The 27752-nt window shown below is 35.3% G+C and overlaps 2 protein-coding genes across 3 annotated transcripts; both read right to left on the reverse strand.

Annotated features, from left to right (window-relative positions):
• Window positions 1–803: 803 nt before the first annotated feature.
• Window positions 804–27376, reverse strand: LOC136816048 (rho GTPase-activating protein 44-like). 2 transcript variants are annotated; one of them, XM_067072481.1, is made up of 18 exons: window positions 27191–27376; window positions 24614–24653; window positions 21133–21237; window positions 20039–20115; window positions 19280–19391; window positions 18567–18643; window positions 18004–18196; window positions 16336–16417; window positions 15119–15246; window positions 14581–14628; window positions 14324–14387; window positions 13005–13086; window positions 7243–7323; window positions 5251–5367; window positions 4892–4971; window positions 3913–4108; window positions 2774–2973; window positions 804–2497 (listed from the first exon to the last, which is right to left on the reverse strand). In XM_067072481.1, exons 1-18 carry the CDS (start codon window positions 27241–27243, stop codon window positions 2235–2237), a joined length of 1998 nt encoding a protein of 665 aa, XP_066928582.1. In that variant the 5' UTR covers window positions 27244–27376; the 3' UTR covers window positions 804–2234. The 2 variants fall into 2 exon arrangements, with proteins under 2 accessions (XP_066928582.1, XP_066928581.1); XM_067072480.1 differs by lacking the exon at window positions 27191–27376 and adding an exon at window positions 25014–25173.
• LOC136816050 (galanin receptor 2b-like) lies at window positions 8978–10734 on the reverse strand. The gene has a single exon (XM_067072482.1). The coding sequence runs from the start codon at window positions 10627–10629 to the stop codon at window positions 9319–9321; it is 1311 nt and encodes a 436-aa protein (XP_066928583.1). The 5' UTR covers window positions 10630–10734; the 3' UTR covers window positions 8978–9318.
• Window positions 27377–27752: the final 376 nt, after the last annotated feature.

Genomic DNA, 27752 nt, shown 5'->3' on the forward strand with positions numbered 1-27752 from the left:
TCAGTTTTACATATAGTAGTATTTTTTCAGTAATCTTTTCTTGTAAATATAGTAACATTTAACCAGACTCACTGCCCTCATTATATCCAATTTGTATTTTTTTAGGACTGATAAGTACATATTTTTAAACACCAAAACAAAGCAAACAACATGCCAGTTCTTTCTGGACAAATATATATGTATACTTTATTGTGTGCTTTGAGTTCTATTTTAATCAACCCTCTCAACTGCTGATCTTTCAACTATCATTTAGGAGTATAGAATGGGCTTCCATAGTACCATTTTCTCTAAGTATTTTGTGCAAATTTTCAACAAAGAATAGACTTTTTGACTGTCCTTGTCCCTTATGTTAAAGTTGTTCTGATGGACGACATTGCTATTTTTGGTAGCCTTCACATATCAATAAGGAGCTTTGGTGTAAATGTTTTTTCTGATGAAATCATACTAATCTGAAACTATTAGGCCTTTATGAACTTTCTAGAACAATAATCTTGCTCCAATCTTGAGAAACACTGGAAAAATAGGTTAGCATTCCCTGCCATAATTTCACAGATTTCCTCTGCTTTCTGCTTGAAAACGCTGTCGTATAGCCGAAAACGAAAGTGAAACTGTGAAAACGTCCGCAAATTCAGGCCCAGTCCTCTTCCGAGACGGAGGCTAATTAGCACTATTTTGCTTGAAATATAGGCCTTTGAGGGTCAAGAAATGGGATTTTTAGCTGATTTTACAAGCCATATACTCGTACCGCCGGGCTTCCACTCTTACCATTCGAGCGTATCGGGATGTAAAAATGATTGTATAAATAATTTTTCTCGTTTTATTAAATTAATTTTAGTATTATTTAAAAAAAATTAAAAAATTTAATTCGATTGTAAAATTGACAAATAAAATTAAGATTTAAAACGAAAACAATAACAAAAAAATTTACATTGAAATAAAATACGTATCAATTTGCTACACGCTAGAATTCAACTAAATTTTTTAAATTTTTCCACCTGAGAAACTAGCATCACTTTTAGGTTTTACTGATAAACGTGGTACAATTTGTTAGCGCCAAATTATTGAGATAGCTATCCATAACATCAATAAAAACTAGGGATATTTCCTGCTTCCAAAGTCTTGAAAGATATGGTGGTATTTTGAGTGATCTACAATCATGGACAAAATATTTAAAACAAAGGCGATTTACCTGCGATATATTAAACACCACAAATAATTTTTAGCGCGTTAAACTACAGTCGGAAAGTAGAGTTTTAAGTTTAAGTTTTAACATGAGACTTAGGATCTCAGGATTTAAAAGCTCAAATTTGCTCCAAAAAGGCTTATAATAAAGCCTAGAAGGCACCGAACCCCTCTAAACTCAAAATATTCAATGGAAGAAAGTGGAAGTGCTAAATTGGCAATTCTCGCCCGAACTTTAAATTCTGAAAAACGTTAAATTTTTGTACGATTTCCTAAAAAATTACGTGTTTAATTGAGTCCATAAAACGTTCTTAACATCTTCTTAATATATTGGCCATCGAAGCCTCTAGTTCCGATAGTTTGTTCTTATATTGTAAAATGTGTATTATGTCTAATGTTGAACAACATATCAAAATAAACAAAAACAAAAACACATTATAGATAAAAAAATAATAAAAGATTATACATTCAAAACCCCTCCCACTAGAAGAAAAAAACAAGAATATTCTTCTAGAATTCTCTAAAAAAATATATTTTTATGATATTTTATATAAAATATGAAGAATTTTAATTCGAATCAATTTAAAATTTCATTATTTCTTGTCAAAAATACTGATGCAAAAATTTTTAAGAGGAAATATATTTAGCCCAAGCCTTTTTCAGGGATTTTACAGTACAAAACAAAGACCAGAGGCTTTTTATAAAAAAATAATTTTTCTGAAGATGTTCTTCACAAAAATTCAAAATTTCTTTTTTCAGACTCTGTCCAAATTCTCATTTTTGCCTTTCATATGTGAGTATTTTGGTACTACACAAGCCTGCAAATGTTAAAAATGTTCTTCAAGTATTAGGCCTTTAAGATGTACGTTCTTATATGAAAAACCTACTGCACTTAATCAATAATGCAGCAGGGCGAAAATCTATGGCTACACCACTTTAAGAAAAGATTGAACTTTAAATATTAAATTATGAAAATTCAGATAAAACTACTCTAAGATTGAAACGTCATTAAATTAACGTGAAACACTTTTAAAGATTTCTTACTTCAAAGTTCATTCAGTTTTCTCTAAAGTGTCAACGATATTTGTGGTTTTTGCAAGTGCCGATAATTTCGGTTTGGGCGGGGGCGGTGCAGGATGGTCAGGCGGACTTGGTAACTTCGGGTATAGTGAAGGAGAACTCGATGTTTTGGGAGATCCAGGTGTTTGAGGACGCCCTTTAGGTGGAGGCGGAGCTGGCCGTTTCGGAAGATTGCCAGAAGGCGTTCTGCGATGAGTGGGTGTAGCGGGCGTTGAAAGGTTGGATTCTTCGCTATCTGAAATAAAAAAATCAAGACATTGAAGATCATTTTCCAGTTTTGAAGCCTTGGTAATGGAGCGTACCGTATAGGAGGACGTCGCATTAGAGAGCGTCAACTGTATACTTTTCTAGAAATAAAACAAATAAGCTACTTCTTGGTCGAAGAGAACCATTGGTAAACAGGTCTGGTTGCACTCTATCAGAAAGATTGAACCAATAGAAATATTGGTCCTGATCCCCATGACTCGCCGCGACCGTTAAATGGCCCTTGGTTTAACAATCTTATACTTACTCGATCCAACAGAGGACGTTGACATTGTTCGACTGAATTCCATGGAGTCGTCGCCACCACCCGTATTCGAAGATGGTGGTTTTGGCGGCACGGGCGGGCTATCGTAAAGGGCGTCGAGATCTGGATCATATTGTGCAGCGAGCGGATTATAATAGCCTATGGCCGCTGAGGAAGTAGCCTGCGAACCAGCGGTGTTTGTGCTACAATGAAGAATTACACTTAATTAAAACAGAGAGGCGTACTACGTTTGTTATTCTACTACGTACTGATTGTTCGTTAGTCGAACGTATTATTTGGTTATTGAGAATAATTATGTTGAAAACTGGCAAGTTAGTTTTACAGTTTTATCAATCAATAACCCATGTTATTTTCTTGAATAAAATACGAAGTGTGTCTTACGAAAAGCTTCGTTTTTATTCAAGAAAATATATGTATTTTTAAAATCTATATAAGTTGACTCTTTTTTAATTTGATTTTAGAACTCAAGATTATGATTATGGATAACTTTTAATGTGACAATTTAATGGGGCAATTTTCAAGTTCAACAGAGAAACACGAATGATAGAGGTTCGAATTAGAGAGAGAGAGAGAGTTGACAATCAAATTATATTGGAGAATTCAACATTTGTTCATTTTTTGCTCAGTTACAAGAAGCTTGTGATCGGTTAGTAATTGTACGCTTTAGTAGAAAGTTGAAGTAATGTTTGGATATTACCAAGCTTATGTATGTGTGTTTTTCTGCGACAGAGACGCTAAGTTTCTAAGTTGTCTAGATCCTAACTGGCTGAGGATGACGGTAAATCAGCACTTTTACCCTCCTCGATTTGCGGGTCAAAACAGCGGGTTATTCCAAATTGCTTCAGTCACTTTACCATGGAGAGGAAAGTTTATACCTTGCTACTTCAAGTATTCGAATTAGAGAGGTTCGCGTGATGGAAAGATTCTAGTCTTGTACTACAGTGCAGTGTTATCTCCATAATTCGAGACGATATAACTCAAACAAGTTTGCCTTAAGTTAACAATGCCTTATAAACCTTATTAAATAACTCGAAATTTCCTTAATTTGAATAAATTTGCGTTCTTCGTTCGTGTTCGAGGTGCTCGATTTATGGAGACTCCACTATATATTTTCGACTTACTTGCTTGTTGTGTTAGCCTGCGTTATATCGGCCCCATCTTTGTTCCAGCCCAACTTCTTAGAGACTTCACTGAATAAACCACCTGAGATGGAGTGCTGTAGAGGTTCCGGTGATTGCTCTCCTTCGCGTTGGCTAAAACGATTGCTGATGGCGTCTATTTGTTCGTCTGATAGTTGGTGGCGTTTGAACTCGCAGCCTTTTGATCAAAAACATACTTTGTGATAAATGGGATAAATTTTTGCAGGGATGAAATTTCGCGGATTTCACAGATTTGGGTGTGATACGTGAAAATAAGTCCCAATGGAAATTTGGAAAGCCTTTATCCGCGAAATATTTCTAAACAAAACTTTAAAAAATGTCAAATAAATACTCTTTGAATGTTTATTGGCATCAACAACCAACGTACATTATCAGACAGTAAAAGGCACAAAATCGTGAGAAATATTATCACCCAATAATACCATCAATGAAATTAAGACCCCACAAAATCTTAAAATTTTACGGATGAGCTCAACCGCGAATTTAATATCAGCGAAAATTAATCCCATTAAAGTACATACATTAAAACAACCCTGATATAAAACACATCAATTAACTCATCTCCACCATCTTTCTTAGATTAACCCAACGTTTATGTTTAAAAGAAAATGGATTTTGAAGGAAATTTTTCCACAGTTTTTCAAATTACGCAAATTTTACCTTCAGGGAAAAAACAATTAGAATGTTCAATTAACTTGTCCGCTACTTTCTCTCCTTTCGGCGTCGTGCAGGCACAATTTTAAAATTCTATGCTTCATCAGCAGAGGTGCAACTTCTATCATAAAAACGAATATCTTTAAAGTTGGCTGTGGAGCATTTCAACTTATTCTATCCGGGAAGGTAACTTTAAATTAATTTATTTTGAATTATTTCTATAGCCCAATGCCTAAATTTTGAAGGAAATTCTTTCCAGAGTTTTTTCAAAATTCCAAAATCTTACCTTCAGGGAAAAACCAATTGGAATGTTCAATAAGTGATTCAACAATGATGGAAATATTACCAGTGTCCGCTATGCTTACACTAAAACATGATAAAAAGGATTCAGTATGGAACACAGGTAAACACAATATAAAAAGTTTAAAAAATCGCCGCCTAATTTTTACTAAAATGACAGTGAAAAACTGCAATCTACCTTATCGGCCCTTTTTACACCGGCCCTTATAGGCGTTATTTTTGGGCTAATGGCGTAATAAGGGCCGACGTTAAAAGGGCCGATAAGGTATACAAAAACCTTTGAACTTTTTACAGAACCATTCCAAAGCCATAACGAAGGAGAGCACACCTAGAAAGAACACTCACCCTCCATCGTTGTCGTTCCACAGCATGTTAGGTCCAACAACAATCGCAATATTGCTGGGCGTCATTTTATTCACTTCTGAATTTTCAGCAAGTTTCGCCAAAAAGCATATCAAATATCTACAAAAAGAGAGTGTCGGTCGATGATAATTTTTATAAGCTTTGCTCAACAGTTTTCAACTAGAACAATTACAGTGTCAGATACTCCCAAAAACGACCTTCCATTTTTCGAATCTTTCTGTAATTCGAACTAAAATATTGGTCCCCTCACCTGGAAAATGATTCAAACTACTCTCTGTAATTAACAAGTATCTTAGAAATAATAGTTTAAAAACGAGGTACGCAATGATTTTTGTAATCAAAGAAGAGTAATTTAGTCGAATCATAGTATAAGAAAGCCGCGGCTGGAATGATAACATCTGAATTTCTGTTGTTCTATCTCAGTCGTATTTGATGACTATTTGTTGATCAAGAAATCAGTAATGTAGCTTTGCATCTTTAATGGTAAATTTTATTGGTTTGTCGTTAATACTTACTCCTCAGTGGGTTTTAGACATTAATTATATGCGTTTGATAATACATTTGCATCATAAAATCATTGTAAATGAAAGATCCACAAAAGGGGTTTTGAATTACCGCCATCCCGGCCATTTTTTTGAAAATTACCGTTATCCCGTCCAAAATTTTTGAAAATACCGGTCCCGGTCCCTGTTTTTCCCATAAAATTCTAAGCACTAGAAGTCGAAAATTCGGCAAAATGGAATTGACGACGCGATCGAAACTCTAAAAAAATGATCCTTTTCGAATCATCGAACGTCATCCCACTGATTCAGAACATCTCAGAAGAGATTTCCAAGAAACGAGAGCAGAAAACGAAACAATCAGCAATCAAAGACTTTTTTCATATCGAATTATGTCAAAAATACGAAAACTCACATTTAGTTCGAAACTCATGTAATTCGATAACAAAATTCTCGGTCCCTTGAGAATTCGAATTACATGAGTTCAACTGTAACTATTTTCGTATTTTGTTTTGATTGCGAAAATTTATCGATAAACTTCCTTTCTATCGAAAAAATGTACCGGATGTCCCAGAAAAAAGTCCAGACGTTTGATTATGTCAGGGTGGAAATGTTTAGAATAGAAAGACTTTGATATATTAATGTGGTACAGGGAGGTCCAACTAAAGCTTTGGTGAGTCCTTTTTTCAATTTGAATCATTATTCATTGAATTATGTCATTTTTAAGTTAAAGCACGCTTTTGAAAATGTTAAAAAATGTTCAAAAAATAGCACAGTTTCACGAAAGGAGTTTCGAGTTTATCTTGATTGCTCTTCCGAACCTAGATGACCGTCCGCGGCCTTGATCAAAAAGAAAAGCTCATCCTTGTTGGGGCTTTGGTAGGATTTCCTACCTTTTTTTACAGTCCGAAAATTTTGTGTACACCGCCTACGTATGGCTTTTACCGAAATACCGTTGTTTTTTATAAGAATTACCTCATCCCGGACGAAAAATCTGGTGTTTTACCGTCACCGTGGCTCTTGCAAAATACTGTTTCCCGAACACTTTTTACCGTTTTTACCGCTTCCCAGACCTAAATTAGGCCTTATCCCGAGTACCGCCAGATCGTACGCCCCCCCCACTTCAACTCGAAAATCTCCTTAACAATGCCTTAAAAACCTTACTCCAAAACTTGAAATTTCCTTAACTCGATCAAACTGCTCCCCGTCGTGTTATGGAGATTGTTACAATAATGTAGCTTGAAATTCAAGTGAGTCACTCACTAAATTGAGAAAAATATCTCAGTATTCTGATTCCAAGCGTCTTTTAGTTTTCCTTATTCCTTCCGATGAGTCCTTCTTCCCGTATCTGTTCGAGTTGTAAGTTGTTTATATATACATTATACAACACTTCTCTTGTAAGAAGAACCAATATTTTTGGAGATCAAGGAAATAATGTTTAAAAACAAACAAAAAAACTCAGCAGTATACATACTTTAAATTGACTTTATTTTCTGACGGTAACTTTTCGACCAACGTCCATAAACTTTGTAAGCGTTGATCTCTGTCTTTGATCCTGTATTAAAAGAAGTAACATTAAAAAGTGAAATAGAGTATGATTCAACGACAATAGATCTTATCGGAGTTTTTGATTTTTCTAAAAAAAAAGCGATGCATTGTGGGATTGTTTCTATTACAATAGATATATCTCTTAAGAATTCCTCGAGGGAATTCTATTGTAATACACTCGAAACAATCCTACAATGCATAGCTTTTTTAGAAAAATCAAAAACTCCCATAAGGTCTATATACCTCGATTAAGATTGTTCTTTTCATTTTTGATGTCTCCCGGTTTACCGCCTGGTCAGCCGAAAGCGATTTATGCATTCCTATTATCAGAAAACAGCGCATGCGTACTTTGTCAATTCCTATATAACGCAAAGCTAGAAAGTTCCTGACCTTGGTTTTAAAAACATATCAGAAATATCAAGAAAGAAAATAATTTACAGCTAAACCTAAAGCTATCAAGGATAGCTTCGAGTGAAAAAAGGCCAATTAGGCCGTCCCATGAAAACTTTGGTCTACATCTCTTGACTTCCGATAAGGAACAGTCCAGTAATCCAATTTTCCTCTCAATCACAGATTAAAACGAGCTTCTGAAATTCAGATTCCTCTTCTCACAGACCCGGTTAGATTTTTTCAGCCAGTGGGGGTAAAATTAGTGGACTGAAAGTCGACGAGGATCGATATTTCCATGGTTTTTTCCATGAGGATTTGAATTCCATTGTTTTCAAGTAAGTAAATTCGATGGGCATAAAAAAAATTAAAACATAACAATATTTAGCAGTGAGAATTTGTTTATTTGATTATTTTCTGCGGGAGAAAAGATTAGATTATAATTTTTCTTCACTCAGGATGATATTTTGGCGAATTTTTCTCGTGGGTGGGGGTCCCACTGGGTCTGTGAGAAGGGGTTTTTCGCGATAGTACAAATAAGGAGTTTGAATAAAAACTGTGTGTTATTCGCTGGTCTGGCACAATAGCCATAAAATGTTACGTCAATACCATCCCGATGCCGGGTTCCTTCTAGTCGGCGAGGAAAACTTAAGGACTCTAAAAATTCAACATTTTTTAATGTGTTATTTGGCTAATTCTATGTTTATTTTTTTTTACATTTTCGAATAGCTTTAAAAATACATCATTTTAAAAATGAATTATATACAATTTACCTTTTAAAGAAGAATCTAAAAAATCTTCTTCATTTCAGCGACCATAAACTACTGTACAATTGACCTTATCGCAGTTTTTGATTTTTCTAAAAAAGCGATGCAATGTGGGATTGTTTTGAGCGTATTACAATAGAAATCTCTTAAGAATTCGTCGAGAAAACTCTATTGTAATACACTCGAAACAATCCCACAATGCATCGCTTTTTTAGAAAAATCAAAAACTCCGATAAGGTCTATTGTCAAAAGACAGTCAAGCGATTCAATAAGACCTAAACGAAATCGGCCGAAAATCGTCCTCGATTGAGTTAAATTATACGTTTTTTATAAGAGCAAATAAATCATGGCTCAGGTTGGACTGTTCTTAATTTTTTGAAATTTAATAAGGAATAATTAGAGAACGTCAAACTGAAAACCTGCATTTTGGGGTGCAGACAGTGTACTTGAAAAAAATATGTTTAAATCAATACTTTCTTAGTATTTTCTAAAATCTTAGGCCTAGATTGTTCGTAAATTTTTCTTAGGTTTTGGTCAATTTTTAATTTTCAGCCTTGTGTTTTTATGAAATTTTCAAAAAGCGTGTACAGGTTATTTTCTATTCTCATTTGTATATAGTACCAAGCCCTCTTCAATTCGAACTATACATTAGGGTAATACAGATATCTAAAGATTGCTTAGTTGCCCATGGCAGGAATGCTTTCAGTTAGTTGAGACTTTCCAGGGTCTGAAGGTATCGTAAATCAAGCTTACCGGCAACCAGTGAAAAGTAAAATACATGTCACTGAAATTTTTTGAATCTTGCCTCGTCTCGTAATATCAGCAATACATCAGAGTAATACAGATATCTAAAAATTGCTTAATCCCATAGCAGGAATACTTTCAGTCAGTTGATGTAGACTATGGCTCGAGCCACGGTTACATTTAAACATTAATTGCAATCCTTTACGAAAAGAGGGATCAACAAGAGAATACACAACCGGGTTAGCAGCAACGTGAAAAGCATACGTAACGTCACTAAACACTCTTAATATACGTCTCGTCTGATGGCTAACTTGGTCCACACCATAATAATCATAATACAAAGAAATCACGTGACTAGGACCAACAAATAGCGTGAATGATACCAAAATAGCAATCAAAATAGTCATGATACGTCGATTGTCACGCAAAAATCGATCACGCGTGATATCATCTAGTGTGTCCAACATTTCTCCGAATATGGTTCGGTGAAGCCAACACAAGCTTCGAGCGTGCAGTATAGATATCGTTAATATCGGTACTAGAAAGAAACACAGGAATAAAATCCAACTAAAGGCCAAAACACTTTTCGTGTACGACGATGAGATTCTGGTCCAATCCTCCGTGCAATGTCCATGACGTAATACGTACACCAACCAAAATGGTATCACTAAGCCAGCGCATATCAAGACAACGACCGCTCCAATCAGGTACCATTTTGTTTTAGACCATGTTTCACGGTGCATGTATACAATCCCATAATATCTTTCGACGGCTATGATGAAAATTAAAATGACGTCAACGGCGAAACTGATAGTTAGTAAGGAGTGTGATAATTTGCAGAACAATAATCCATAAGGCCAAGTACATGACTCAATTTGCGGTGCATATTTTATAATGAACAAGAACGAAAACACTAGATCGGCAGCAGCTAATACGGTAATTAGCCGGAAATGGACCAAACGCTTCCGGTACGGTATACGGACAACAAGCACAAAGGCGTTCCCGATAACACCAATAAGAGAAAACGTGATTGTAAGACCTGCACGTATACGCGTGAGAGGGGCTATACGGCAGCCAAGCGAGCATTGTAGCTTTGGACGAAACCTTTTGATAGCCTCACACGTACAATTTGCCAGACTGATGTTGTATGATCGACAATCGTGATGCAGATAATCGAATTCATCTTGCTGTCCGAAAAATAATTCATCCGTCCGATCAATGTCTCCTTGAGCAGATACTGATGTTTGATTAAAGTCATTGGAGCCCAATCCATTTGGTTTAGTGGAGTTTTGTTTAATCGTAACAAGGCTCGACTTTGTTGCATCTTCATGGTTTTGATCTATTCCCAGAGTAGTACTGATGGAATATGCGACCAATACTAGAAGCACCAACATTATGCAATTTTTGACGTTCATGACCAATAAACAGTATTTCTCTTGTCGTTTTTTAATAGTCGCTTTTCCTGTCCTGCTTCTTACTCTATATTGTAGAGATATCAAAATTGACCAACGATTTTAAAATCAAAACTGAATTACTAAATTATTAAAAAAATGATAGAGTATAACTTTTAGACGTCAGATTCCCTTAAATGTAAACTGTGTGTTGAGTTGAACTGTTCACGTAGATTCCAAATAAATCCCTTTCAACTTGAGAAAAACGATTTCTGCTAATTCTTTGAGAGAATTCCAAGAATGTTTTCCATGTAAAAAGTGAGTTTCATCATAATCAAAAGATCTCTATTGGTACTAATTAATAGCCCTTAAAGGCCGGTCTCCTCTTTCGCACGACATGAACGAAAACTTTTTGACGTTTTGTGAGGTCATTGGTCGGTTGAAAAATGAAGCAATTCCATTGGTCAAAATTGACGTAACGGTTGAAAAAAGTTGAGCTTCCTTCAACTTTTCTTTTGTTCGCGCGAAACTTTTTTATGACGTAATCTTTTCTTAAGGTAAAAAAGGTTAAGAAAAAAACTGTCGCCCATTCCGCGCGAGAGTGGAGACCGGCCTTAACAATAAATCTATTAGATATAGTATAATAGACAGTTTCAGCAAAAGGAGAACGATCGCAAGGAGTATATGTTCTAGCGATTGGTCTCACTGAAAAATTGATATAATAAAACTTTAAAGTAATCACGCTCAAATCTTTGATCTTAAAGCATTGTCTAAGCATACGCAAAGACCACAGATATCATATTCATTTTACACACAAGATAGTTTAGTTTAAGTGTGTCCAGTTTTAAAATCGACTAGCACGCCATGTTTTTTTTCTATTTTACCTTAAAATTTCGAACTCTGGAATTTCTAAACATTTGAATCCCGTATGTCGCCAAGCAGGAAAGAAAACAAAATGGCGGTCTAGTCAGTTCAAAAGCTGGACACACTTGCTTTATTATAGGAGGCTCGATACAGTCAAGATCAGTGGCTCAAACTCATACACTGGTAAGTCTCTCAACGGGGTACAAAAACAATAAATTAGCAATTGAGTCTCTGAAAGTGTCTCAAAATTATGAAATATAAAAAATCGATTCCTTATAGCACCCAGCTGGCACACAACGTTGTTTTAACGTTTATCTAACGTTCACCACGTCCATATAACGTTAGATGAACGTTAAAACAACGTTGTGTGCCGGCTGGGTAGGGTTAAAAATTCTCATAATTTAGATACAATCTTTTGCTGAAAATTGACCACACCGAAGCTGATTGCCACCAGCCTTAACTTCTATCATGCATTTAATTTTTCAAAAACTTTGAAGAGAAGAAAAGAAAAACAAAACCCTCCTATCCAAATTCATTTTTAAATGTTTATTTACATTATTTTTGCATTTATTTATTAGTTAAAGTTTAAGTCAATATGTAAAGCACGAGTCTAAATATGGTCAGAACCTGATTGAATAAAAAGCGTTATGGTGGAGTGTTCGGAGTTTTATTCATTGAACCGAATAGGGGAACAAGATACCCTCCTTCTTAGATGAAAAATGGGCTGATTTAAGATAACATGAATGTCAATAAAAAATTCGAATCGAGCACAAACAAAAAGATTTTTTAGTTTGAACGTTGCCTGGAGGGTTGTTTTTTTGAAAAAACAGTGAGTTTGCAAAGATGCAAAGATTCTAAGTCAAGTTTACCGCTATCAACAACGGTTTACACTGTTGTGTTCAGTCAGTCGGTCTACTACCGCCATAAAGCCCTTATAAAGAATATAAAAAAAAAATTTTCTAAACTTTTCCAGCGTGGAACATTTTTTCGAAAAATGTCAAAAATGTCAAACGTCTCTTAATTTGAATTCCAAAATTTCAAACTGACATTAAAGCTTGTAATGATAGACAATGGTTTTAGTACCATTAAAAAGGTATTTCTATACTCTTTCCAAAAGCATTCGGTTTATACCCTTTTAAATTAGCCTTAAGTCTAGGACTCAGTATATTGGCGAATTTAGACCGTGGAAAGCATTACTTCCACCATTTTCATTGGTCTATGTAGCCCAGAACATGCAAACTAGCCCAGATTATGAAGACAAAATTAGCCGACAATGAGGAATAGGTTGGTTTTTGATCGAAATATCGCATTCTATAACTCCTTAGATTTATTTCTAAGGACGCAATGAATGTTGATGCAAAATAACATTACTTAACCAGCTCCAAAATTCAGCTTTTTCTAACTTTCTAACTAATTTACCCTATCTCTGATCTAGTTTGTCTATTCTGGGCTAGTGTTCGGGCTACATAGACGGTTTACCGAGATGATCGGCTAATTTGAAGCTGTTCCTGAGAAACAGATAAAAAAAAACTTACTTGCTAGCCGCTATCCACTCATCGTAGAGAGATTTGACGAGAATAGGGTCTGGTAGTTCACGTAAATAAAGTTTCAACACACCTGATAAAAAAAACAGATATTATACCATTAGGTTTATTATAATCTAGCAGTTTAAAATGCTAGGTGACTAATTCAGACATAATTAAATTTATTAAGCAAAAAATATGGAAAGGACAAAAATTGTAGCCCAAACAAAGTGATATGCATAATATGCACCATTGCAAATTCTTCCACGGACCCAATAGCTGATTGGTTGAAAGTGACGTATTGACTGATTTTACGTCACTTTCAACCAATCAGATGTTGGGTCCGTGGAAGACATTGCAATGGTGCATATTATGAATTACCTGGTAATTATACCTTATTATTTTATCATATAACATCCATATTAATGTATATCACATGGATTTTAAACGACTCCCGTCTAGATTTAGAAAGATTGCAAAATAGTGGGAGGGGGTGGGTACTAAAATTTCAGACATTGTGTCGCTTAGTGACGGGGTTAAATTGGACGATTAAGAATACTAATGCTAATGGCTTTTTAGTGTAAACACTTGATAAAAGATCTTGAAAAATCTTGAAATGGTTAAATATATTTATATCTAATAGGATTTACACGTTTTTTTTTTTATAAGAACAAACTATATAAGAACATAAGGCTTCGAGGCCCAAAAATTTAAGAACATTCTAAGAACATACTAAGGCGTTGGAGACTTAAAAACATGCAATTTCTTAAGAAATTACATCAAAATGCTCAAAAAATGCCGAAAATAAGAACATTTTAAGAACATTTTTAGGCTCCAAAATCCAAAAAACTAAGAACATCCGAAGGCTTCGAAAATTTTTGACGTTCTTATAAAAAAAAAACGTGTAGCTGACTATTGTTGTCCATACGGGCGGCATGAAACTTAAAGTTCTAAATATTAAATCAAAGTCTCTTTCTTTTAATTTGAACAAGCTCTGGTGATATCATCGAGCACTCTCGGCAGATAGAAAAAAAACAGACTTGTAACTAATAAACAGAAGTACACAACCAATGAACCATGACCAAATAACAGAAGCTCGCTGATGTGTTTATGTCTTCATAGTGTCCTCCCCCCCCTGGATTCAGGGGGGATGGGTTTTGAGGTCAAAAGGACGTATAGGGGGGAAAGAATTTTTTTTGAAGCCAGGGGGGGGGAACGAGGGGGGATGGAAAATTTTCATTCTAGGCATGGGGGGAAGAGACCCTGAAGGACACTATGGTCTTGGTATACTCAAAAAAGTTATGCTTATTTATTTCCGAAATCAAAATTACCTGTTACGACATGTATTTCGTATGAATATTCTTCAACGCAAGCAACCCCTGCATCGAATGCCGCCTGAAAAAAAAGCAGAAAAGGGTTATTTTTGTAAGATGTTTAATGTTACGTTTATTGAGATAACGGAGATGCATGCTAAAAATTTGACAAAGGCAAATTGGACACATACTTAGTAATGAAAGAATACTCGACATGAAAGACATGAAGTATATCAAGGCCGTATCTGGAGTCAAGCATCTTTCACAGTGCTTACTTTTAATTTCTTTATTTTTGATGCTGATCCGGCCAATCTGAATAAACCCTAAAAATAAAGTGACTTGATTAATTCAGGAATCGGACTTAGGTTCATCTTCTTCTCCCTCTGCTTCTCTGTATGAAAAGCTATAGTAGTAAGTAGTAAGTTTGCGACCGCAGTCGATGGCGACCCGAAGATCCCTTTTCTTTAGCTGTCTACCCAAAGTTAGGGAAGGGCGTCCTTCCTTTCCCTGGCCCTTTAATTGCTGAACATCAAGCCAAGAGTCATCAATTACCATTTTGGAATAATTCGGTAAGGTAATCGGTAGATCCAGCCGGGGGTTGAACCCACAACCTTGCGCACCGTAGTCGGATATTCTACCTTCATGAAAGTGCCCACATACCTTTGAGATAGACAGTCATTTCTGGACTTTGGGAAAGAGTTAGGCAAAAAGGATTTGAAGGTTTTGCTCAGGACTTGTGGGTAGAATCTACATGCAAAATATTACAAATCAGTAAATCTTAAGAAAACTTTAACGAAATGACGAACAGAATACCTCGGCATCCATAGCATGATCTAAGATGAAGAGAACACATTCTTCCAACACCATCGCGATTTCCCTTTTCAACACATGTAAATGGTCATGTAGCGGGCATCCAAACACAGGACGAAACATCGAGTCGTCTAAAATATAATAAGTAATAATACAAACTGGAGTCTTTCATAATACGTGTTATACATTAATATAGGTGTTACAATAAATTGTTGCCTAATCTGACCTTCAGTTAGTTGAATCTTCGTATAATTCGAACTTGTTTCCAGTCCCCGTCAAAAAGAAACCGTCTGAAAATACTATAATTCGAACCTCTCTGTAATTCGAACAAAAAAAGATTCTCCATTTGGGTTCGAATTAACTGTATTATACATTAATATAGGTGTTACAGGAAACTGGGAAAAGATGCGCTCCACTTTCGTGACTTTTTAAAGTGGATTTTCGGTTTTAACTTTTAATACCGATCTTTGTTTGGGAAAAAAACTTTCAATGTGTTAAAATATCATGAATAGCTAGAAACTAAGGAAGTACTAAAATTGAGATGATATCGGGTGTTTTGAAAGCGTTTGCTAGGAAAAAGTAAATTGCACTCCGGGGGGGGGGGCAGTCAGGAAAATTGACCGACGGGTATGTGCAGCGGTTAAGGGTATGTTTTCAAAATATCAGAAATACACTGTAAGGGTGGACTTTTGATAAATGCACTGTAAGGGAGGAAATTTCAGCAAATCTGGGAAAAATTGTTGCTCGAAAATGTTGATTTTTTTGCTCTAAAAGAGTTTAAAATTTGAAAAAATGCACTGTAAGGGTATGAATTTCACCGATTTTTTTCTCAACTGTAAGGGTGCGATTCTAAAAGCCAATTTTTTCGCCGCACATACCGTCAGTTCGTAAACCCACTGCCCCCCCCCCCCGGGATTGCACTTCCTAAGAGTTCCGAATAAAACGAAGTTATGAAACACATGTTTTCGTCCAATACACGTTTTTTTCTGAAGCCTTCTAATGTTCCTAAAAATCTTCTTAACAAAAACTTATTTTCACCATTTTGTCAGTATTTTTGTCCATTTCCCAAAGAAATGGGTTTTAGTGTTTTAGAGTTTGCTAAGACTTGAAATGGTCTTAACTTAATAACTTAACAACTTAATATTGCAGCCATTGAAGCTTTCTATTCTTATAATAATAGTTTGCTCTTTTATAAAAAAACGGAGACATAAAGCTCTTACTTATCGTTTCTCGGACAGCTGGTAAACATTTCTCTAATGCTTCGTATGCAGCTTTGTGGTAACGTCGTTGTGCTTCCAAAAGCTAAAAAGAAAAAATATTTTTTTCTTGAAATAAGTATTTGATGTCCATTAGGTATTGACGCTAGAGTAGTAAAGTTCAGTGACATTGACTTTCTTATCTTTCAAACAGAATTGCTATTTGGAAAGTAGGTGGTAATATAAAGTCTACCGATTACAATTTAGTAAGTAAGTCTATTCATCGTGTGGCTCTTGGCGGAGCCTGGAGTGGGGAAGTCTATCCCCTTTTCTATTTGCGCTAGGCATAGGAGATAAAATGCTGAGGTAGAGCGCCACACCTACTTTTAGCCCCAGTAACCTATCGCCTAGATCAGATCACCCAATCTAAGCTACTCATTCGCCGAGTTGGCAGTGACCGGGAATCGAACAAACAACACTTGGATTGTAAAGTGAGGACTAGACCGACTGAGCTACCAGGCCAGTAACAATGGAGGTAATCTTAAACGGGTAAAACCACTATCAAAAACATCGTCTTGGACATTCTGAAAATCCATCAAAACCTTGACTTCATTGGACCCTCCCCAGGAAGTTAGGCTGGGGGATTACCTTTTGCAGAGGAATCCAATATTTTAAATAAAGTATTTCAAATATATCATAAATGTTTCTATATTTGTATTGCAACCTAATTTTTACTTCATTTTATAAAAGTGACGGTCCTTTCAAAAAAAATTTCCAAAACAAATGTTAAATTTCCATAACTTAGTGTTACATCTCTACGTACAAATCATCAGATGTGTGACGTTACATTACATTAAATGTGACATAGGTAGTAAAGTTTTTGAACAAAAAAATACACTTTTTTTAAATACAAAGGATGAAGTCTCCATAACTCGAACACCCCGGGGAGCAAAAAATTATTCGATTTTGAAGCTATGGAGTAAGGTTTACAGAGGCATTAGTGGGTTTATGTATGTGTGTTTTTCAGCGACGGAGACGGTAAGGTTCTAATTTGTTTACATTCTGACTCACTGAGGACGAAATCTGCACTTTTACCGTCCTCGATTTTGCGGGTCAGAACTGAAGGTTTTTCTAAAACGCTTCAATCACTTTACCGTCCTCAAATATATGCAAACAATAAGCTCGCTGATGTTTACTGAAGGTACACTTAAACTTGTTCAAGTAGAGAAAACATTTAAGTTGTAGAGGTTCGAGTACTGAAGTGCAAAACATGTCCGAAACACGTCCGAAACACATCCAAAGATTCATAATATTAGCATAGCTTCTTTCACCAGCGACAAAGGTGAACATTTCAGTAGCCAATACACATTAAAAGGGACTTATGTGCTTCAGTTTTTGAATTAAGAATGCACTTTTTTAAATACAATAGAGTCCTCATGACTTGAACACGCGCGGGAGCACAAATTGCTATGGTGTAAGCATCAAGTTGTAGCGGTTCGAGTACTGTAGGGAAAAACACGTCTAAAAGAGGCCCAAATGACAGACCTTCATAATATTTTCAGCATAGCTTCTTTCATCAATTGTGTAACAATAAATTTCATTAAAAGAGACGGTCTAAAGTTTTTGACCGATATTAAAATTCATTTTTTGAATAATGCAACACACGTCCAAAGAAAGGCACTAAAGACTGACCTTCATAACATTTTCAGCATAACTTCTTTCACCAGCGACGAAAGTGAACATTTCAGTCGCCAAAGCATCTTGAAGTTGATGGAATAGCAATGTGTTATCTTCATATTCTGATTGGAGAGCATTGGCTTTAGTGACAGCATCTTGTTTGTTGTTACTGCTCGCACGTTGTGATTCCTTGACTGCGTTGTTCCATCTATAAAGCAAAGCAAAAGGTGTTAAAAAATACACTAGTTTTTTTTTAAAGAACAAGTAAATTTTTGATCAGGCCTGGCTTTTTTATTTCTTATCAATTTGAGCCTCAAAATTATCCTTTTCTTATCTATATGATGAAATTGAGGTAATTTAGGATTTATACCCGATTTTTACTGCTTTGACCTATCTTGCTTGAAATTGAGTAATTCCAAGCTGAACATTAAGTTCTTACATTGCTCTATTTTTTTTTGCGATTTTGAGCCTCACTGTTCTTATAATTAATTGTTCTCTTTTAAATTAACAAAAAAAATGATTTCGAATGTTGCAATTAATGCCTAGTCATTATATTGTTGGTATCATAAGAGAAATACCTTGTTTTACATGAGTCCATGTCCAGTCTGGCTTTGTTCAGCTTCTTTTTGTTGTTCGCTATACTCGGTAAATCGATCTGAAAAAAATTACAATGAAAAAATTACTTAAATTGATCTTTCAATGAATTTTAGGTTACGAGCAAGGTTAGCACCTATTTTCAATTCTCAGAGGAGTTCATAAGAATTTTACGCTTTTTATATAAGTTACATTTGAACACTGAAAGGATTAATCACCTTGGTAATGGTTTCAAAACGAGGCAGTCATTGTACTCAAAATAATTTATGAAAAGGCCATATATTGATCAATATATTCCTTATTTTCTCAGTAGCTGTCCGATAATTCTGCATCATATTCTTAACACATACCGGACATTATGCTTCTCTTTATATAAAACTGTTCCAAAGAGTAACTAAGCCTTTCAAAACTTTTTTATTGAGGTATATCTTTTAACGATAGCATTTCTTTTTCAAAAACAATCAAAAGCATAAGTATGACAAAGGGGCAAAAAATATGTATGATAACGAGTGACAAACGAAAAATCAAGGTTTTTCGCCTGATGCGAAAAATGGATTATATACTAAATGTTAGCACGAAATCTTGACGAATCGGGTAGGATTTCGAGACGGTAAAACCTCTTTATATACGTCGCTGAGACGGAAGTACTTTTAACACTGGTGGGGTGGGTTATCGCACCATACGCTGTATGCTTTACCTCTAATAATTTGTTGACAGGTGCCAGTACACTTTCATCAATTTCACTCTCACAAATTGCCAGCTCTGAAGCGATGGTCGTTTGTGCTTCTCCTGAAGTCATTAAGACATTTCTAGAAGAGAAAATATGAAAAGAAAATCCAGGGGGTTACCTTTCCCACACACAGCCACACATCAAAATTTTGTACAGTAGATTCTCAATCATCCCATTTTTTATTTTTCGAATTTCTAATTCTCCGTCTCAGTCAAAGAGAAACCCTCTCAAAATACTTTCTATAATTCGAATCTCTCTGTAATTCGAACAAATAATATTCCCCGTTCAAGTTCGAATTAGTGAGAGTCAACTGTGCTTCAGACTGTTCATACAGGTGTAGAGAACCAATTACAGCTTAGTAATAAGCAGACCGTAGAGCAAAGGTAGAGCCTTCGGTTAACTTGCGCACAGTCGTGGGTTCAATTCGTGGCCGTGTCAAACCAAAGACTTCGTACTTAGTACAAAAACATCCTCTAGCTTATTGTAGAGCAAATGCTCTACATTCGGCTACGGTTCACAAGGTTGCTAAGCAATTAAAGATAATGATAAGTGGAAGGAAGAAGTCCAAGGAGAGAGAGTTACGCCATTCCCTACATTCGGTTAGATAGCTATCAAAAGAGAAGCCATCGGGCCGCCTCTGACTGCAATCATAGACTCGAATCAGCTAGAGCAACAGAAACTTCAACAATTTTAATGATATAAAATATAAATAAAGATAATTCTTACCCGAAAATGGAGCCTTCACCAAGGACTGCAGAACTTTCTACCATTCCTTGACCAAGTAAAAGTTGATTCAATTTTTTCTGTTGGTGGGGAAAGAGATGAAATTTTTATCACACAAAATCCAAAATTGGGTAATCTAAAGACTGACAAGGCTTTAATCAAAGATTATTGACCGCATCGAGCATAGACCAGGCAGTCGGGAACACTATATGAAAAAGGCAACTATTGCCTACTTAACGGGAAATATTTCCCGAACGGGAAGGTGGAAAACTTCCCAAAATGGCTAGACTTTCCAAATCGGGAAGTTCACCAGTTTCCCGATCGGGAAAGTGGCCTCTGAGCACTCCGGAAATGCCTGTGGAAAGTTAAAAACTTGTCCCTCTTGTAAAGGAGGGAAAATAAATAATATTCACCAGGTAGTTAAGAAATCCACCGGGTAATCGCTTCTTAATTCTACTTTCCCCATTTCCAATTAAAAACTTCCCTATTTGGAAACTTCTTCTCGATCTGCTTTGTTTACAAAAATTCTATTTCCCTTTCGGGAACGATGAAAAGTTCTTGACCAAAACGGGAAACAGAAAAATGATGAGATTTTCAATCTAGAAACAGTTTCCTTTTCGGGTTATTTTCACCTTCCCGTTCGGGAATTACTTCCCGTTAAGGCAATAGTTGCCTTTTTCATGTAGTGGTATCGACTGCCAGGTCTAGACAAACTGGGTACCGGGTATAAGGGGGCCGTTTATCAAAGATAATATTCTCACAATTTTCTTTTTGAGAATCGATTTTAAATCTTTGGATCAGACATACCCGTCACACCATAAGCATAGTACCTTTGGGCTAAAAAGACAGATTGAAAACATCCGACTAATTTTCATCATGATATATGAATCAGATGATAGATATATCACTGTTTCAAGTGTGATAATCAAGACTTTCCCTATAATCTTGTCGCATAGCTTTTTTCCGGCCCAGCTACAGCAAGCCGGTAGAAAACGTTATTTTGACATCCATTTGACGTCCCTAACGTCAATTAAACGTTAAATGAACGTTGAAACAACGTTGTGTGCTAGCTGGACAGCGTCTTAACCTTCACTCACCTTTCTACTTCGCTCGCTTTCCCCTTCTTTATTTTGCATACAAGCTTGTAGTTTTTTGCTGGTTGTTTGACACGCATGTTTGATCTTCTCGACCGTCTTGTCGACCTAAAATTTAACAGTAAAAAAGAAGATAGTTTTAAGAGGCTTCCCAGTGGACCTTCGATTGACGCAATCACGCAATTTTTTCCGAATTCACGCAAATTCATTCAATTTCTTCTAACTCAAAGTTTTCCGATTCACGCATTCAGGTAGATTATTGAAATTTTAGCGCATTCACGCAAGTGAAAAAGCCCATTCACGTATTTACGCAAACCGCTGGGGGCGCTGTTTTTTAATTGAAAATTCTGTCGGATGCACAATCGATACTTCTGACAGAGTTGAATAAAAATTAGTTATGAGTAAGGTTCAAAGCTTATTATTATAAATAAGGACTAATGGGTTCTTTTTAATAGCGAACTTTCCAAGAATCAAGCTCTTTACAGCTTTTTTCAGTGAAGTCAAATTCAAGTCTGTCGGACGCACGCGATAGAAAATGGACTTCAAAATTTTTGAGGGCAAATCCTAATTCTATCGAAAGTACTAGGCCTACAAACTTGAACTTTTGAACTGAATTAGAATTATGACTCGTCATTTCTCAAAAAGGAAAATTGAATTACCTAAAGTTAAGGCAGAGTTTTTATTCCTCCATACAACAGAACAATTTTTTCTGTCGGATGCACATGTCAGACGCACAAAAATGATGCTTGTCAGGCAAACTTTGTATTTTAATGAAAACTTTTAGCCTTTCATACCTTTAAACGGTTACAATTATCAGTCCATAAAATTTGTTTAAAGATCTCTTCCCATTACATTGTAAACTGAAGATTAAGAAAGTTGTGCGTCCGACAGAATTTTTAGAAAAGTTGATGGAGCCAAACTCCAAGAAATTTTCATTGCTAGAGTCAAAAAAAACGATTGATAGTGGATAGTTGTGTATTATAATACTTTATTTTCGGAATTTCTTTCGCAAATGCTCAAAAGTACTATCTACATCGAAATAAAAATGTGCGTCCGACAGAAAAAAGCCCGGACCTTTAAACTGAAAAGCACTCATCAGTACAGTACCACTGTTTGCAGGAGGGACACTCCATCCATTCTTCACCATCACTGTACTTCTTTGAACATTGGGCACAGATGTTTGGACCATCAGCAGATGTTTTATGACCACAGACTACGGGATCGTTGGCCTTCCTGTAGTATTGGGTAAAAAATGGTTGTTCGTCGGACGATAGACGATAAAATTCCAAGAATGCGATCCCTTGAGGATTTACTTTGTGGATCGTTAGAGTCCCGTTTATGTATGGTGCTTCTTCGATTTCCTGGGGCTCTTCAAAAAAATCACTTTTTGGCAGGTACACTGTAGTCACCGACTCACAGAGGCGATTTGCATGATCGGCGAAGTCTCGTGGCGAGTTGACAACAATTCCTAACGATTTGACCTCTCGAAAGACTTTATTTTTTATCGTTCCACCAACTCCATCCATAGGGCCTTTGCCATGAGAGGCCTCGTTGTAGTGCCACTCTATCAGCTTATCAGGATGCAGTTTAGGTAGCAGTGCGAATGTGAACCGCGAGCGAAATCGCGACGAACACCCATCACTCCACAAATACACCTTCTTCAATGTGTATCGAAGTGGCAGCCGTTCCTCGACACAATCGATGACCTTTGAAACGCAAGTGAATGATGCAATGTGTGAGTGATCGTTTGTTTCACTGACAATTGTCAGTGGAACCTTCTCGAGGTCAGAAGAATCGTTGTTAAGTTAAGTTTTGAGTGTGTTTTGTTGTTAATTAACTTATCTGTCGGACGCACAAATATCTTTTTTCAGATTCGCAAAAAAAAAAAAAAAAAAAAAAAAAAAAAAAAAAAAAAAAAAAAAAAAAAAAAAAAAGTCATTTTCCTGAAGAGTTATAATAGTTTAAAATTAATAATAGAAAGTACCTAAAGCCTTAAACAAATTCGGGGATCCAAATATTGGTTAAATTTAATTGTCCTCTTGTTTTAATTATATTGAACTTATCTGTCGGACGCACAGCTAAAATGGATAGAGCTAGTACTTCCATCTCGGAAGCAAGAGCTTCATAATTATATCGGTTTACGATAAGACTCCCTAAAAGTCGATAGTTTACAGGCTATCGTCAATAGTCTATACATTGTTTTTCTAAAAAAGAAAAAATGCTATCATAAATCTGTCGGACGCACAAAATAAAGTTTATGAAGTTGTCAAAGTAGCTATTGAGATCTAATAAGCTTATTTTGCTATTTTATCAAAGCCTCATATGAAGTTTGCATAGTTTCTGCAATTGAAACGACTTTTTAACCATGCGAGCGGGGCATTATTGCATAAAATGTTTGTGCGTCCAACAGACAGATTTTCAATGATCTCCTCAATCAAATCGTTGATAAGAATACTGAAAAATAAAAATTTCAAGCAATCTTTGTAGACATCAAACAAATTAGGTGTTAAGGAACGACTTTAGCTCGGAAATTGCTGCATTATCTTGATTTTAAAAATTGACGTTGATGGTTACCAATTAAAAAACAGCACCTGGGGGCCCTTTTAGGAATGAAGTGGGATTTTACAGAACAGCAGATTTTTCAAAGCCAATTAAGCTAATAATAGTAAGCTATCCAACGAGCTATGTACGAATTTCTAACACGCTCTAGAACGGGTACCGTAAATCACCGATTAAGCGCCCGGGCGCTTATTTAATTTTTCAGGCTCTGAGGGGGGGCGCTTATCCAAGCGGGGCACTTATTCAAGCGGGGCGCTTATTTTTTTATTTCAGAAATTCGTATATCAACAAATTCGGAATCTGCTTAAACTTAACTTCAAAAAAGGATGAATAAAAGAAAAATCCAATAAGAAACAGAAAAAAAGACCTTGATTTTTATTTTTGTTCCAATTTTTTTCAACTGTTAATCATCTGAAGAGAAATTCTTATCCCGGAAATTAGCCTAGGCCACCAATTCGAATAAGCGCCCCTCCCTGGAGGGGGCGCTTATTCAAAGGGGGGCGCTTATTCGAGCGGGGCGCTTATAAAATTATTTTAACTAAATGGGGGGCGCTTATTCGAGCGGGGCGCTAAATCAAGCGGGGCGCTTAATCGGTGATTTACGGTATCCTATTTTTATCAGCGAATCAAGACATAAAAATCAACATTTTAACAAGAAAAAATGGCTTAGAGGGACAAACACTTCTTGAATTGGATTAGAAATTCTGTCTTTTGACTGATGAGGTTTTTAAAAACAGTCTAAATGGTTCCATAAATCTTACATGTTACTTTAGTGAGAAGTTTTACAGAGTTCTATTTTTAACAAAAAGATTTTTGCGAGCATAAACTTTTGCGAATGGTCTTTTCAATAATTTTCAAAGACAATTACTTTCGCGAAAATCGCGAAAGTTTCTACTTGCAAAATTAGAAAATAATTTATACTCACGTGTTGTAGATCCTCTGTTAACAAGTCAGTCTTCTCAGCTCTAACAAAAAATGAAAAATAAAAGAAATTTATTAATAATAAGCTACAGAAAAGGAAATTTTGTCCCTCTCTGTTGAAAAGTCCTTTGGCTCTTCCCAGAAAACAAACCGTATTAGCCCTGTTGAAAATACCAATAACAATTTGAGCCTAGTCTATTAAAACCTGTGTGTTTTGACAGGTTTAGTTTCAGAAAAGAAAAAGTTTAGCTGATCCAATTACTAACTACAGAAAGGAAATATCGCTGTTATATTTCGATTGCCAATGAAAGGTAAAAATACTTCAGGAATTTTCAGTCACTTATTGTACAAATTGACTTTCATATCTGTCTGAGCATCAAGAAAAGTGACCTCAATTTTTTTACCTAAACAAAAGAGTAGACGGTCTTGGAGGGCTGGCTGACACAGGAATTTCCCAATCGGAAAATGGTTTACATTTTCTTCGCTTGTTACTGAAGCAATTCAGTGGTGTTGTTGTTTTCACCATTTAATAAAATTGTTTTGTTGTTTTTAACGTTTCTTCGATAATTTTTGGAAAGAAATTCGAATCATAAAAAAACTGAGAGATGTATAAGTTTTTTAATTCGTGTTGTTCAAATAAAGGCGATGGAATTTATGGAAATTTTATGTTTTAATATATTGCACGAAGGATCAAGCCAAAAAATAACATTAGATGCTAGAAATTTCCAACATGTTTCGGTCAGGGCTGTTTCAAGGTATATCAAGGTTATGTTATAATTAATTATACGATCTATCACAATAAAGTTGACTTGACAATACAAATCTCATGAAATCTGCCAAGAATCGAGCAATAAAAATACAAGGTATCTCCAGCCAAATAAAACATCATCTTGGGATATTTTATCGTCAAAACATTGTAAAATTGAATCAAAGATAAATGTTTGTATTAGATCAACTTTAAATTGAGCTCATACTGCATTCAAAATGAGTGATGTGTCCAAACACAAAAATCAAAACGACCCCCAAATATTACAAACTGACGCAAATAATTACAGCTTCATATTGTATTTTAATCTTTAATGGGCAATTAGTACATCAACATTTTAATAGCTTTAGGAAAAGTGTCTTTTCATCAAAACAGGAATTATGTCTCACTAAAAAGAACCAGAGGGGCAAAAAAGGAGCGATTTTTCCTTATTTTGTAAATTTCGACTGTGTGTATAATTTGCTTTTTGATTTGAATGTGCTTCTCCTTTACCATCAAATTATAAAGCCAAAACAAATTATAACTATTGCATTTTTGCGTCTTCCAAAAAATTGAATGTTTAGAAATTGAAAATGTATCAGTGTAGAGAGAGACGGGGGGGGGGGGCGTTTAGAACTCTCAACCTAAATAACAATAATTACACTACAGGGCAAAATGTATAACAGCAATTTTAAACACCCCCATCCCTGATAGCAAGGTTTAATAAGCACGGAAAATGTCCCCTTAGAAACACTCAAGTAGAATAAAACATGAAATATTGCGCACTTACTCTTGATTTCCAAAAACCAACCCTTCAAAAAACTCCTTTATTTGCTCCAAAGTTTCAAACATTCTATTATCTTTAAAGTTTACCAATAAAGTTTTTAAAGATCAGGTAAATACATCCAAATTGGAATTCATATAAGTAATGCAAAAACTTCAATAGTGCATGATTATCAAAGTTTCTCTGCTATAATTTCATAAAACAAAACTTTTTGTAGAAGCTCCAGAATTTATGAAAAAAGTGAAAAGAAAATATGACAGTGTAAACACAGTTCATGATTAAAATTTATAATACAAGTATTAGTAAATGTTGGAAAAACTTCTTTCTCAAAATTCACTTTTTTTTAAACCATGTTAAATGGGGTGTTTAAATTGAAAATTACATTAAAATACACTATAGTGACTACATTATAGTGGGTTTACAAGTTGTTAGGGCGATGTCAGTCAGGCAGAAAAGACACTTTTTTATTCTGCTATTGGCAGTTTTGCCTGAAGATTATATCACCAAAGTGGCATGAAATTTCCAGTAGCAGAATAATAAAGTGTCTTTTCTTCCTGACTGACATTGCTCTAAAACTATAAATTTAAAGAATTCTAATTTCAAACTCGTTTCCAAATTAGTTAGCAGCAAAATTATTGCAAGTTTAAAATGGAGGACCTAGTTTACTAACAACCCCTGCCAAAATTCAACAGCATTTCCAACTAATCTAGTATTTTTGAGAGGGAAGGTCCTGAAAAATGTGTAGAAAATAATAACAAAAACTTTGAGAAAGAAAGAAAGAGAACTGCATTTCATTCAACAGCATTTCCAACGAAATCTATAGTTTAATGCATTTAAAACTGAAATGTCTTTTTGATGGAAAGTCTATCATTTACATAGGAAAACCTCTTGGAACTTAAACAAAAACCTCTTTGAGGAGAACAGAAAATGAGAAATCGCGAAGAAAGTCTACATGTATCAACCATGTATCCACAAACTTTGACATTGTCAGTGGTAATAGAAAAACAATCAAAACAAGACAACGCAAAAAATCACAAAAGAGAACTTGCTACCTTCCAACTCGTTGATCAGCTTGTTGTTTCAGACGATATAACTGTTTCTTCATCTTGTGTCTGAATGAGGTTGAACGGTAGTGTGCTGTAAATTAGGAAGCCAGTGCTGCTTTTGATTGTGTTTAAGGTATTTTTTGGTTTTGGTTTTAGATTTTTAGGGTATCTAAATTGCTATTTTTTATTGAATCATCTAAAATAAGAATAAAAAAATATATTGAAGTAAGAACAATGGACGATAGCAAACGGCTTCACTCAAAAGCTTTAATTCCTAGGCCTGAAAAAAATGGATAGCTTGTAAATTTCCATTAATGAGGAAGCATAAAGTATTTGTTAAAAATGATACCGGGTGCGCCACAAAAAAGTTTCTCTCTTTGAAACTAATTCTCTCGAAATCTAAAAATTTTAAAAGAATCATTCCTATTTGATTGGAAAGAAGAAAGATAGACTTAAATTTTGATGGGTCATTTCTTAAATTTGATTTATTAGATCAAAAGTTATGCTCAATTGAATAGAAAAGTTACTTTCAGAAAGTGCCCGAAAACGTTAAAAGTCGACCTATCAA

Source organism: Clytia hemisphaerica, unplaced genomic scaffold (genome assembly GCF_902728285.1).
Source record: "Clytia hemisphaerica strain Z4C2 unplaced genomic scaffold, Clytia hemisphaerica genome assembly, whole genome shotgun sequence".
Classification (NCBI taxonomy): Eukaryota; Metazoa; Cnidaria; class Hydrozoa; order Leptothecata; family Clytiidae; genus Clytia; species Clytia hemisphaerica.

Bases quoted from the DNA above. Each gene is read 5' to 3' on its own strand.
- LOC136816050 (XM_067072482.1), bottom strand. From the start codon at position 10,629: ATGAACGTCAAAAATTGCATAATGTTGGTGCTTCTAGTATTGGTCGCA.
- LOC136816048 (XM_067072480.1), bottom strand. From the start codon at position 25,135: ATGGTGAAAACAACAACACCACTGAATTGCTTCAGTAACAAGCGAAGA. The intron at 18,197-18,566 runs GTATTTCTCTTA...TTTGCTTTATAG, and splicing joins ATGGACTCATGTAAAACAAG to ATGGAACAACGCAGTCAAGG. The intron at 14,388-14,580 runs GTAAGCACTGTG...CTTTTTTTTCAG, and splicing joins CAAAAATAAAGAAATTAAAA to GCGGCATTCGATGCAGGGGT.